Source organism: Scardinius erythrophthalmus, assembly GCF_964197995.2.
Source record: "Scardinius erythrophthalmus genome assembly, chromosome: 22".
Lineage (NCBI taxonomy): Eukaryota > Metazoa > Chordata > Actinopteri > Cypriniformes > Leuciscidae > Scardinius > Scardinius erythrophthalmus.
In genome coordinates, this window is record NC_138242.1 from 29,905,421 (window position 1) to 29,918,535 (window position 13,115).

At 40.4% G+C, this 13,115-nt stretch overlaps 1 protein-coding gene and 1 gene segment (V, D, J or C); both read right to left on the reverse strand.

Annotated features, from left to right (window-relative positions):
* Positions 1 to 13,115, reverse strand: part of LOC308682903 (Ig kappa chain V region 4135-like) — a 1,009,768-nt gene that overhangs the window by 108,172 nt on the left and 888,481 nt on the right.
* The window catches only part of LOC308682399 (SH3 and multiple ankyrin repeat domains protein 1), a gene marked incomplete at its 5' end in the record, with an annotated part of 58,186 nt that overhangs the window by 9,268 nt on the left and 35,803 nt on the right, over positions 1 to 13,115 (reverse strand). The window contains 6 exons of the mRNA XM_081352109.1: positions 1,106 to 1,229; positions 2,017 to 2,132; positions 2,347 to 2,406; positions 2,695 to 2,718; positions 4,662 to 4,742; positions 4,846 to 4,981. Coding sequence (XP_081208235.1) covers positions 1,106 to 1,229; positions 2,017 to 2,132; positions 2,347 to 2,406; positions 2,695 to 2,718; positions 4,662 to 4,742; positions 4,846 to 4,981 — 541 coding nt within the window. The remainder of the gene's footprint in view (positions 1 to 1,105; positions 1,230 to 2,016; positions 2,133 to 2,346; positions 2,407 to 2,694; positions 2,719 to 4,661; positions 4,743 to 4,845; positions 4,982 to 13,115) is intronic.

Here is a 13,115-nt window from a genome sequence, read left to right on the forward strand (position 1 = left end):
AGGTTGATGTGGGCCCTTAAGAGCAACATACCATAAAAAATTACCAAAAAAGAAAAATTTACGGGGGCCCCAGCGCAGGGGGGGAAGTGGCCCCCGGGAAACAAACAAAATTTTTCCGTAAAAGTCTAGTAGACCAACATACCATAAAAATTTCTTCATCCTCGGTGCCACGGTTCAGGTAGTTATTTAGGAAAAACTGCTTTTTTTTGGGTTTGGGGGGGCCCAGCGCGGGGGGGAGTGGCCCCCGGGGACCAAACGAAATTTTTCCGTAGAAGTCTAGTGGGGCTACATGCCCACCAAATTTCATGTTCCCCGGTGCTTCGGTGTCCCTGGTATCGTTGACGAAAAATTTACGGGGGCCCCAGCGCGGGGGGGGGGGGGGAGTGGCCCCCGGGGACCAAACGAAATTTTTCCGTAAAAGTCTAGTAGACCAACATACCATAAAAATTTCTTCATCCTCGGTGCCACGGTTCAGGTAGTTATTTAGGAAAAACTGCTTTTTTTTGGGTTTGGGGGGGCCCAGCGCGGGGGGGGAGTGGCCCCCGGGGACCAAACGAAATTTTTCCGTAGAAGTCTAGTGGGGCTACATGCCCACCAAATTTCATGTTCCCCGGTGCTTCGGTGTCTCTGGTATCGTTGACGAAAAATTTACGGGGGCCCCAGCGCGGGGGGGGGAAGTGGCCCCCGGGGACCAAACGAAATTTTTCCGTAAAAGTCTAGTAGACCAACATACAATAAAAATTTCTTCATCCTCGGTGCCACGGTTCAGGTAGTTATTTAGGAAAAACTGCATTTTTTTGGGTTTGGGGGGGCCCAGCGCGGGGGGGGAGTGGCCCCCGGGGACCAAACGAAATTTTTCCTTAGAAGTCTAATGGGGCTACATGCCCACCAAATTTCATGTTCCCCGGTGCTTCGGTGTCTCTGGTATCGTTGACGAAAAATTCAGTTAGGTGACGGGAAAAAAAAAACAAAAAAAACTTTGACAATCCCTATATGACCGCTTTCGCTAGCTACGCTAGCGGCGGTCATAATTAATTGTGCAGCCCTAGTTACAGTGCAATTGAACTAAAGAAATGGATTCAACACCTTCTGCATTTAAACTCACCCATGGATTTCTGACGCATCATCATAGCACGCTGAGTTGTATGGCCTGATGAAAACTGGGCTTGGTTATAACCATACCCAGACCCTGATGGCATCATGCCAACACCTGATTGTTCAAAAGTTTGCTGTGAACAAAGAAAAGAGACTGATGGGATTAAATATTTATCACATTTCCTTGCTGCCTCAGTGAAATACGGATTACAGCACTATATTCACACATGAACTGCTTGTACTGTAAATGTACTTTTTTCAGCAAATGCAGCACAGAGGTTGTTGCACTCTTACACTTATTACCAGGTGAAAAGCCTTACTAACACAGCTTTTCAACACCTAAGATCGGTCTAACAAACGTAAATGACCATTTGTAGCAATATACTATAAAGAAACACTTTCTTCAACCAAAGCTACTAAGTTTCAAAGCTGTGTTCTGTATATAACTCCTTTGAAGCTTATCTTGTAGCTACTTTTTCCAACGAGAAGCGGTGGTTTTTGATGTCATGTGCTACTCTACAGCGGAGTAAGCTGATGGAATATTCAAACAGGCTTTTCCAAAGTTCTCTCTCATGTTTAATGTTAGAAAGTCCAATTCATTCTAGTGACTTGTTTTGTTCGGATGGTTCACCGATTTGAGTCTCTGCACAGCATTTTAGATCTTCTTTTTTATGCTGAAATATTTAGCTACAGTATATGCTGCTGTTCATTACAATGTTTTTAAGGTAGTTTGTTAAAGTTTATGCTGGTGATAAATGACAAAATATATCATCAGAAGCTTTACCTTTAAGTAGCTTCCACTTTTTCACATGGGTAGCTTTAAATTATGAGTACCTTGACAAACTAGCTTTAAAAGTAGCTTCCTCAAAACTGTCGAATCACTGTTAATCAGTACAGAGATAAATGAAACCGAGATGTTACCTCATTAGCGTTTAAGCCCTTGTTTCGTTCCTTCTTGCCCCCATGACCTCTGTGACCCTGAGAGTCTGATGTGCTAATTGTCTGTTGAGCAGCGGCTAGAATCTCGTCCAGCTTATCTGGAGAACGAAAGGATAAAAAAAGATGCCATTCATGCTATAAATCATGATATTTATTGCCATTTGGTCTTTTTATTCAACAGACTGTCAGGCTGGAGGTGAAGCCATGTGCATATATCATAATATACATTAAAATATATTTTAAGATATAAAAAGAAATGTAAAGCAGGAGATGGATATAAAAGATGTCATAATAAAAAGGAAGATTTCTTACTAAGGGCCATTTGATAGACACTCTTCTTCTTTTCTGGAGCTTGAGAACTCTCTGAATGATCTGAGCATAGAGAAAAATCACATAAAAAAAATGTGCAACTTCACACACAAATACACAGACAGAGACAGTTACACATATATCTGACCATAATGATCCAAACAAACAGCTTAAAGGCACATTCATACACCCCAGAGAAACTTTCATGAATTGCTCATAAAGTAAATGCCTCTCATATGATAGTCGTGCTAACTTGAGGCAGTCACAGTACACATTTCATCATCATCATCATCATGCATTTGATAACTGACATCCACATACCCATTAAAGCAAAATCAAAAGATAAATCACCTGGTTTCTTCCATGGAGTGGCAGCTGTAACAGAAAGTGAGTAATCTTACATATGCAATAACTTCCCACAAGTGCACGCTTTACTGGACACTATGGTGACAATGTAATATTTTCATATTTAGTTATTTTTGTATCATTAATTTAAATGATTCCCTTGTAACACTCATCAAGTATGTTTCTCAAGTTTGCAATCTATTTTGAGTTGTCATGGTAACAAACTGAGAAGACGACTGACAGCCAACAAACACTGTAACATGTTTTCATTGTCGTTGACCAGAAACACATTTTATAACTAATAAATGTAAATCACATACAGTTGTTCGTTGTTTAAAATCTACCACAACCTCTGGGTAGCACATGGTTAAGTTAAAAGCACAGTGTAATTTCTACTACTACTACTACTACTACCAACAGAATAATAAATTCATATCCTTTAAACATCTTATATGAGAAGACAGATTACTGAAAGAACTCTCTACAACATTTTGATGAGATTAAATAGTTGATTTCATGAAACATGTCAGAAAATTAAGATATATTTCATCCTTAATTCAGAAAACATACGTTTTTTTTTTTTTGCTTATTAAAAATTAAGCCTGTTTTAAGTTTCATTTTGTTTTTTCATTGTGACATTTTCATGACAAAAATATGTATATGTATAATGTACTATTTCATGTTTTTAAATAGTGAAGTATTTATACATTATGGTTGTGACATACAAATATCAGTAAAAAAAACTTGCATCAATGCAAATCTAATGATGATAATAGCCTTGAGAAACATTGTGAATGAATGAAAATGACAAAAAAAAATGAATGTTTAATTGCCACAAAATTATATATATATATATATATATATATATACAGTGCAATGCATAAGTGAATACACCCATGCTAAAGTTGACTAAAAAGAGGAATAAAAAATCATATTTTGGAAATTTAACTTAATGTCTTAATTTAAAAAATTAGGAAAAATCCAACCTTTAAGGACACCAATTTTCTTTGTGAATGAATAATGTATCGTAAATAAATAAATGTTCTTCCTTAAAATACATGGTGCATAAGTGAGTACACCCCTATGTTAAATTCCCATAGAGGCAGGCAGATTTTTATTTTTAAGTATTTTTTTTTTTTTTTTTGTATACTATGCATCCTGATAAAATTCCCTTGGCCTTTGGAATTAAAATAGCCCCACATCATCACATAGCCTTCAACATACCTAGAGATTGGCATGATTTTATTTCAGTTAGCCTAAAAGCTAGTTTGATTTGCATTGAGAGATGATCTTATGGAAAGTACCCCATGCCAATCTCTAGGTATGGTGAAGGCTATGTGATGATGTGGGGCTATTTTAATTCCAAAGGCCAAGGGAACTTTATCAAGATGCATAGTATCCTAAAAAAAAATAATAATAAAAAAATACTTAAAAATAAAAATCTGCCTGCCTCTATGGGAATTTAACATAGGGGTGTACTCACTTAATTGGTGTCCTTTAAGGTTGGATTTTTCTTAATCTTTTAAATTAAGGCATTAAGTTCAATTTTCAAAATATGATTTTTTATTCCTCTTTTTAGTCAACTTTAGCATGGGTGTATTCACTTATGCATTGCACTGTATATATATATATATATATATATATATATATATATATATATATATATATATATATATATATATATATATATAAACACACACACAAGTCGTTTTTGTGGAAATTAAGTACATGGAGTGAATTGTGGATAGTTTTAGGTCATTCATTCAAAATAATAATATAATGGTTCAAAATGACGAGATTGCACAGACCTTTCTCCACTGTGTGCAAAGAAGAGAGAAAAATAAGCACATTATCAGTCAAAAAGATGACAATGCAAGATAATAAGTTTTGGGATAAAACTGCTTAATATACTAACATGTATTTCATGCATGTATATGTATGTAAGGTGAGGATATGTGTTTGTGAGATTGTACCCATCTCCTCCAGTTCTGAAGTCATGGATTTGGAGCGCAGAGCTATAGCCGGAGGGGTCAGCCGCTTACTTTGCTGGGGAACTAAAGGTAAGGAGAGAGCGCTATTAAATCAAATCAAAAACTGTCTGCAATGCCATTTATTCATACTCCCACAGACACATCCACAATAAAAGCAGACCCTGACCTTTCTTCTTAGGCATTTCCTCCATCTCAGGATTTCGTGCAACCATGACGACCTTCACCATCAGACTGTTCCCGCCCTGGCGAATCATGTTCACCACCTGCCGGTGACCCACCTTCACTACATTGATTCCATTCACCTGTGAGAAAACAGCGATAATGGCGACACTGTACTTTGAATCCATAGTAACATAAAGATATAGTTCACCCAAAAATTAACATTCTGTCATTAATTACTCACCTTCGTGTCATTCCAAACCCGTAAGACTTTCTGTCCCTCCATTGACAGCTACGCAACTACCACTCTGATGCTTCAAAAAGTTCATAAAGAGATCGCAAAACTAATCCATATGAATTGAGTGAGAACATTAATCAACTCACACATCAGTTGTGGTAAACGGAAGCTAAAGCATTTTCGCTTGACGTGTGAGAACCAATGAGGTTCATTCTCGTGTTACGCAGCACGTTTGAGCTTCAGTAAGAACCAATGAGGTTCATTCTCGTGTTACGCAGCACGTTTGAGCTTCAGTGAGAACCAATGAGGTTCATTCTCGCGTTATGAAGCACGTTTGAGATTCAGTGAGAACCAATGAGGTTCATTCTCGTGTTACGCAGCACGTTTGAGCTTCAGTAAGAACCAATGAGGTTCATTCTCGTGTTACGCAGCACGTTTGAGCTTCAGTGAGAACCAATGAGGTTCATTCTCGCGTTATGAAGCACGTTTGAGATTCAGTGAGAACCAATGAGGTTCATTCTCGTGTTACGCAGCACGTTTGAGCTTCAGTGAGAACCAATGAGGTTCATTCTCGCGTTATGAAGCACGTTTGAGCTTCATCAAGAACCAATGAGGTTCATTCTCGTGTTACGCAGCACGTTTGAGCTTCATCAAGAACCAATGAGGTTCATTCTCGTGTTACGCAGCACGTTTGAGCTTCAGTAAGAACCAATGAGGTTCATTCTCGTGTTACGCAACACGTTTGGGCTTCATCAAGAACCAATGAGGTTCATTCTCATGTTACGCAGCACGTTTGAGCTTCAGTGAGAACCAATGAGGTTCATTCTCGTGTTACGCAACACGTTTGGGCTTCATCAAGAACCAATGAGGTTCATTCTCATGTTACGCAGCACGTTTGAGCTTCAGTGAGAACCAATAAGGTTCATTCTCGCGTTACGCAGCATGTTTGGGCTTCATCAAGAACCAATGAGGTTCATTCTCGTGTAACGCAGCACGTTTGAGCTTCAGTAAGAACCAATGAGGTTCATTCTCGTGTTACGCAGCACGTTTGAGCTTCAGCACGAACCAATGAGGTTCATTCTCGTGTAACGCAGCACGTTTGAGCTTCAGTAAGAACCAATGAGGTTCATTCTCGTGTTACGCAGCATGTTTGGGCTTCATCAAGAACCAATGAGGTTCATTCTCGTGTAACGCAGCACGTTTGAGCTTCAGCACGAACCAATGAGGTTCATTCTCACGTTACGCAGCACGTTTGAGCTTCAGCACGAACCAATGAGGTTCATTCTCATGTTACGCAGCACATTTGAGCTTCAGCAAGAACCAATGAGGCATTCTCGTGTTATGCAACACGTTTGAGCTTCAGCAAGAACCAGTTTGAGCTTCAGCAAATGGTTTGTTCTCGTTCGTCAAGCCGGTTTAATTTCTGTTTATGTTTGCTAAACAATGTTTATATGTGAATAAAAGCCTAAATTAAATCTGTTCATCGTATAAAACAATGGAGTCTCTTCAGAAAATTTGGACTAAACTGCTCAATTTATATGTATTAGTTTTACGATCTTTTTATGAACTTTTTGAAGTGTCAAAGTGGTAGTTTTGTAGCTGTCAATGGATGAAAAGAAATCACTCAGATTTCATCAAAAAGATCTTCATTTGTGTTCAGAAGTTTCATGTGGATCATTCGGAGATTTTTTTTTTTTTCCTGAATTATCGCTGGGTGTGAATTGTGCTAAATAAGTTGAACTGAAAAGCGTTCCGGACATTTAACTGACAAAAAAAAAAAACTCTTTAATTAAACGAAAAAAATATCCAGTGATGAAATGTTTTCTGTGTTGACAGAAATCTTGGATGTCCATGTCCTAACTGCTGGGATAATCACACATCGCGCATGACACGTCCAATTCGCAAACTAATGACTCCTTTGAACTGATTCATTTTAATGAATGGTTAAAACAACTGATCTTTCCAACAGTGAACTCAGGAGAAGTCTGAATCGGTGTATAACTAATCAGTAACACTTTACAATAAGGTTATATTTGTTACATAAATTACATAAAAAGTACAGTTTGCTTACTCAAGCTTTAAAATAAATAAAACCAAAAAAATCGAAAATCGCACCACAATCGCAATATTTGTCAGAAAAAACGCAATTAGGTTTTTTATCAAAATCGTGCAGCCCTAACGCAGCACGTTTGAGCTTCAGCACGAACCAATGAGGTTCATTCTCGTTACGCAGCACGTTTGAGCTTCAGCACGAACCAGTGACGTTCATTCTCGTGTTACGCAGCACGTTTGAGCTTCAGCACGAACCAATGACGTTCATTCTCGTGTTACGCAGCACGTTTGAGCTGCAGCACGAACCAATGAGGTTCATTCTCGTTACGCAGCACGTTTGAGCTTCAGCACGAACCAATGACGTTCATTCTCGTTACGCAGCACGTTTGAGCTTCAGCACGAACCAATGAGGTTCATTCTCGCGTTACGCAACACGTTTGAGCTTCAGCACGAACCAATGAGGTTCATTCTCGTGTTACGCAGCACGTTTGAGCTTCAGCACGAACCAATGACGTTCATTCTCGTTACGCAGCACGTTTGAGCTTCATCAAGAACCAATGACGTTCATTCTTGTGTTACGCAACACGTTTGAGCTTCAGCACGAACCAACGACGTTCATTCTCGTTACGCAGCACGTTTGAGCTTCAGCACGAACCAATGAGGTTCATTCTCGCGTTACGCAACACGTTTGAGCTTCAGCACGAACCAATGACGTTCATTCTCGCGTTACGCAACACGTTTGAGCTTCAGCACGAACCAATGACGTTCATTCTCGTTACGCAGCACGTTTGAGCTTCAGCACGAACCAATGACGTTCATTCTTGTTACGCAGCACGTTTGAGCTTCAGCACGAACCAATGACGTTCATTCTCGTTACGCAGCACGTTTGAGCTTCAGCACGAACCAATGACGTTCATTCTTGTTACGCAGCACGTTTGAGCTTCAGCATGAACCAATGAGGTTCATTCTCGTGTTACGCAGCACGTTTGAGCTTCAGCATGAACCAATGAGGTTCATTCTCGTGTTACGCAACACGTTTGAGCTTCAGCACGAACCAATGACGTTCATTCTCGTTACGCAGCACGTTTGAGCTTCAGCACGAACCAATGACGTTCATTCTTGTTACGCAGCACGTTTGAGCTTCAGCACGAACCAATGAGGTTCATTCTCGTGTTACGCAGCACGTTTGAGCTTCAGCACGAACCAATGACGTTCATTCTCGTTATGCAGCACGTTTGAGCTTCAGCACGAACCAATGACGTTCATTCTTGTTACGCAGCACGTTTGAGCTTCAGCATGAACCAATGAGGTTCATTCTCGTGTTACGCAGCACGTTTGAGCTTCAGCATGAACCAATGAGGTTCATTCTCGTGTTACGCAACACGTTTGAGCTTCAGCATGAACCAATGAGGTTCATTCTCGTTACGCAGCACGTTTGAGCTTCAGCACGAACCAATGACGTTCATTCTCGTTACGCAGCACGTTTGAGCTTCAGCATGAACCAATGAGGTTCATTCTCGTGTTACGCAGCACGTTTGAGCTTCAGCATGAACCAATGAGGTTCATTCTCGTGTTATGCAACACGTTTGAGCTTCAGCACGAACCAATGACGTTCATTCTCGTTACGCAGCACGTTTGAGCTTTAGCACGAACCAATGAGGTTCATTCTCGTTACGCAGCACGTTTGAGCTTCAGCACGAACCAATGACGTTCATTCTCGTTACGCAGCACGTTTGAGCTTCAGCACGAACCAATGAGGTTCATTCTCGTGTTACGCAGCACGTTTGAGCTTCAGCACGAACCAATGAGGTTCATTCTCGTTACGCAGCATGTTTGAGCTTCAGCACGAACCAATGACGTTCATTCTCGTTACGCAGCACGTTTGAGCTTCAGCACGAACCAATGAGGTTCATTCTCGTTACGCAGCACGTTTGAGCTTCAGCACGAACCAATGACTTTCATTCTCGTTACGCAGCACGTTTGAGCTTCAGCACGAACCAATGAGGTTCATTCTTGTGTTACGCAGCACGTTTGAGCTTCAGCATGAACCAATGAGGTTCATTCTCGTGTTACGCAACACGTTTGAGCTTCAGCACGAACCAATGACGTTCATTCTCGTTACGCAGCACGTTTGAGCTTCAGTAAGAACCAATGAGGTTCATTCTCGCGTTACGCAGCACGTTTGAGCTTCAGCACGAACCAATGAGGTTCATTCTCGCGTTACGCAGCACGTTTGAGCTTCAGCATGAACCAATGAGGTTCATTCTCGTGTTACTCAGCACGTTTGAGCTTCAGCATGAACCAATGAGGTTCATTCTCGTGTTAGGCAGCACGTTTGAGCTTCAGCATGAACCAATGAGGTTCATTCTCGTGTTAGGCAGCACGTTTGAGCTTCAGCGAGAACCAATGAGGTTCATTCTCGTGTTAGGCAGCACGTTTGAGCTTCAGCATGAACCAATGAGGTTCATTCTCGTGTTAGGCAGCACGTTTGAGCTTCAGCATGAACCAATGAGGTTCATTCTCGTGTTACTCAGCACGTTTGAGCTTCAGCACGAACCAATGAGGTTCATTCTCGCGTTACGCAGCACGTTTGAGCTTCAGCATGAACCAATGAGGTTCATTCTCGTGTTACTCAGCACGTTTGAGCTTCAGCATGAACCAATGAGGTTCATTCTCATGTTAGGCAGCACGTTTGAGCTTCAGCATGAACCAATGAGGTTCATTCTCGTGTTACTCAGCACGTTTGAGCTTCAGCACGAACCAATGAGGTTCATTCTCGCATTACGCAGCACGTTTGAGCTTCAGCATGAACCAATGAGGTTCATTCTCGTGTTACTCAGCACGTTTGAGCTTCAGCATGAACCAATGAGGTTCATTCTCGTGTTACTCAGCACGTTTGAGCTTCAGCACGAACCAATGAGGTTCATTCTCGCGTTACGCAGCACGTTTGAGCTTCAGCATGAATCAATGAGGTTCATTCTCGTGTTACTCAGCACGTTTGAGCTTCAGCATGAACCAATGAGGTTCATTCTCATGTTAGGCAGCACGTTTGAGCTTCAGCATGAACCAATGAGGTTCATTCTCGCGTTACGCAGCACGTTTGAGCTTCAGCACGAACCAATGAGGTTCATTCTCGCGTTACGCAGTGCGTTTGAGCTTCAGCGAGAACCAATGAGGTTCATTCTCGTGTTACGCAGCACGTTTGAGCTTCAGTAAGAACCAATGAGGTTCATTCTTGTGTTACGCAGCACGTTTGAGCTTCAGTGAGAACCAATGAGGTTCATTCTCGTGTTACGCAGCACGTTTGAGCTTCAGTAAGAACCAATGAGGTTCATTCTTGTGTTACGCAGCACGTTTGAGCTTCAGTGAGAACCAATGAGGTTCATTCTCATGTTAGGCAGCACGTTTGAGCTTCAGCATGAACCAATGAGGTTCATTCTCGCGTTACGCAGCACGTTTGAGCTTCAGCACGAACCAATGAGGTTCATTCTCGCGTTACGCAGTGCGTTTGAGCTTCAGCGAGAACCAATGAGGTTCATTCTCGTGTTACGCAGCACGTTTGAGCTTCAGTGAGAACCAATGAGGTTCATTCTTGTGTTACGCAGCACGTTTGAGCTTCAGTAAGAACCAATGAGGTTCATTCTCGTGTTACCCAGCACGTTTGAGCTTCAGCACGAACCAATGAGGTTCATTCTCGCGTTACGCAGCACGTTTGAGCTTCAGCACGAACCAATGAGGTTCATTCTCATGTTACGCAGCACGTTTGAGCTTCAGCAAGAACCAGTTTGAGCTTCAGCAAATGGTTTGTTCTCGTTCGTCAAGCCGGTTTAACTTCTGTTTATGTTTGCTAAACAATGTTTATATGTGAATAAAAGCCTAAATTAAATCTGTTCATCGTATAAAACAATGGAGTCTCTTCAGAAAATTTGGACTAAACTGCTCAATTTATATGTATTAGTTTTACGATCTTTTTATGAACTTTTTGAAGTGTCAAAGTGGTAGTTTTGTAGCTGTCAATGGATGAAAAGAAATCACTCAGATTTCATCAAAAAGATCTTCATTTGTGTTCAGAAGTTTCATGTGGATCATTCGGAGATTTTTTTTTTTCCTGAATTATCGCTGGGTGTGAATTGTGCTAAATAAGTTGAACTGAAAAGCGTTCCGGACATTTAACTGACAAAAAAAAAAAAAAAAAAAAAAACTCTTTAATTAAACGAAAAAAATATCCAGTGATGAAATGTTTTCTGTGTTGACAGAAATCTTGGATGTCCATGTCCTAACTGCTGGGATAATCACACATCGCGCATGACACGTCCAATTCGCGAACTAATGACTCCTTTGAACTGATTCATTTTAATGAATGGTTAAAACAACTGATCTTTCCAACAGTGAACTCAGGAGACGTCTGAATCGGTGTATAACTAAATGTATAAATAAAACCCAAAAAATCGAAAATCGCACCGCAATCGCAATATTTGTCAGAAAAAACGCAATTAGGTTTTTTCTCAAAATCGTGCAGCCCTAACGCAGCACGTTTGAGCTTCAGCACGAACCAATGAGGTTCATTCTCGCGTTACGCAGCACGTTTGAGCTTCAGCACGAACCAATGACGTTCATTCTCGTGTTACGCAGCACGTTTGAGCTTCAGCACGAACCAATGAGGTTCATTCTCGTGTTACGCAACACGTTTGAGCTTCAGCACGAACCAATGAGGTTCATTCTTGTGTTACGCAGCACGTTTGAGCTTCAGCATGAACCAATGAGGTTCATTCTTGTGTTACGCAGCACGTTTGAGCTTCAGCATGAACCAATGAGGTTCATTCTCGTGTTACGCAGCACGTTTGAGCTTCATCAAGAACCAATGACGTTCATTCTCGTGTTACGCAGCACGTTTGAGCTTCATCAAGAACCAATGAGGTTCATTCTCGTGTTACTCAGCACGTTTGAGCTTCAGCATGAACCAATGAGGTTCATTCTCGTGTTACGCAGCACGTTTGAGCTTCATCAAGAACCAATGACGTTCATTCTCGTGTTACGCAGCACGTTTGAGCTTCTACAAGAACCAATGAGGTTCATTCTCGCGTTACGCAGCACGTTTGAGCTTCAGCACGAACCAATGAGGTTCATTCTCGTGTTACGCAGCACGTTTGAGCTTCAGCGCGAACCAATGATGTTCATTCTCATGTTACGCAGCACGTTTGAGCTTCAGCAAGAACCAATGAGGCATTCTCGTGTTATGCAACACGTTTGAGCTTCAGCAAGAACCAGTTTGAGCTTCAGCAAATGGTTTGTTCTCGTTCGTCAAGCCGGTTTAATTTCTGTTTATGTTTGCTAAACAATGTTTATATGTGAATAAAAGCCTAAATTAAATCTGTTCATCGTATAAAACAATGGAGTCTCTTCAGAAAATTTGGACTAAACTGCTCAATTTATATGTATTAGTTTTACGATCTTTTTATGAACTTTTTGAAGTGTCAAAGTGGTAGTTTTGTAGCTGTCAATGGATGAAAAGAAATCACTCAGATTTCATCAAAAAGATCTTCATTTGTGTTCAGAAGATGAACGAAAGTCTTACGGGTTTGGAACGACATGAGTGTGAGTAAATAATGACAAAATTTTCATTTTTGGGTGAACTATACATTTAAGGTATTTTGTAAGAAATGCAACCGTTCAAAGGTTTGGGGTCAGTAAGGTTTTTAAAAAAATATTCAGCAAGGATGCTTTGAAATGATCAAAAGTGACAGTTAAGACATTTATAATATTACAAAAGATTCTATTTCAAATAAATTCTGTTCTTTTTAACTTTCTATTCATCAAAGAATCCTGTAAAAACGTATCACGGTTTCCACAAAAATATATAAGATGCTGAAAATTCAGCGTTGCATCACAGGAATAAATTACATTTTACAATAAATTCAAATAGAAAACCAATAAATTAAATTGCAATAATTTTTTAGAATATTTTTTTTTTTGCTGTATTTTTTATC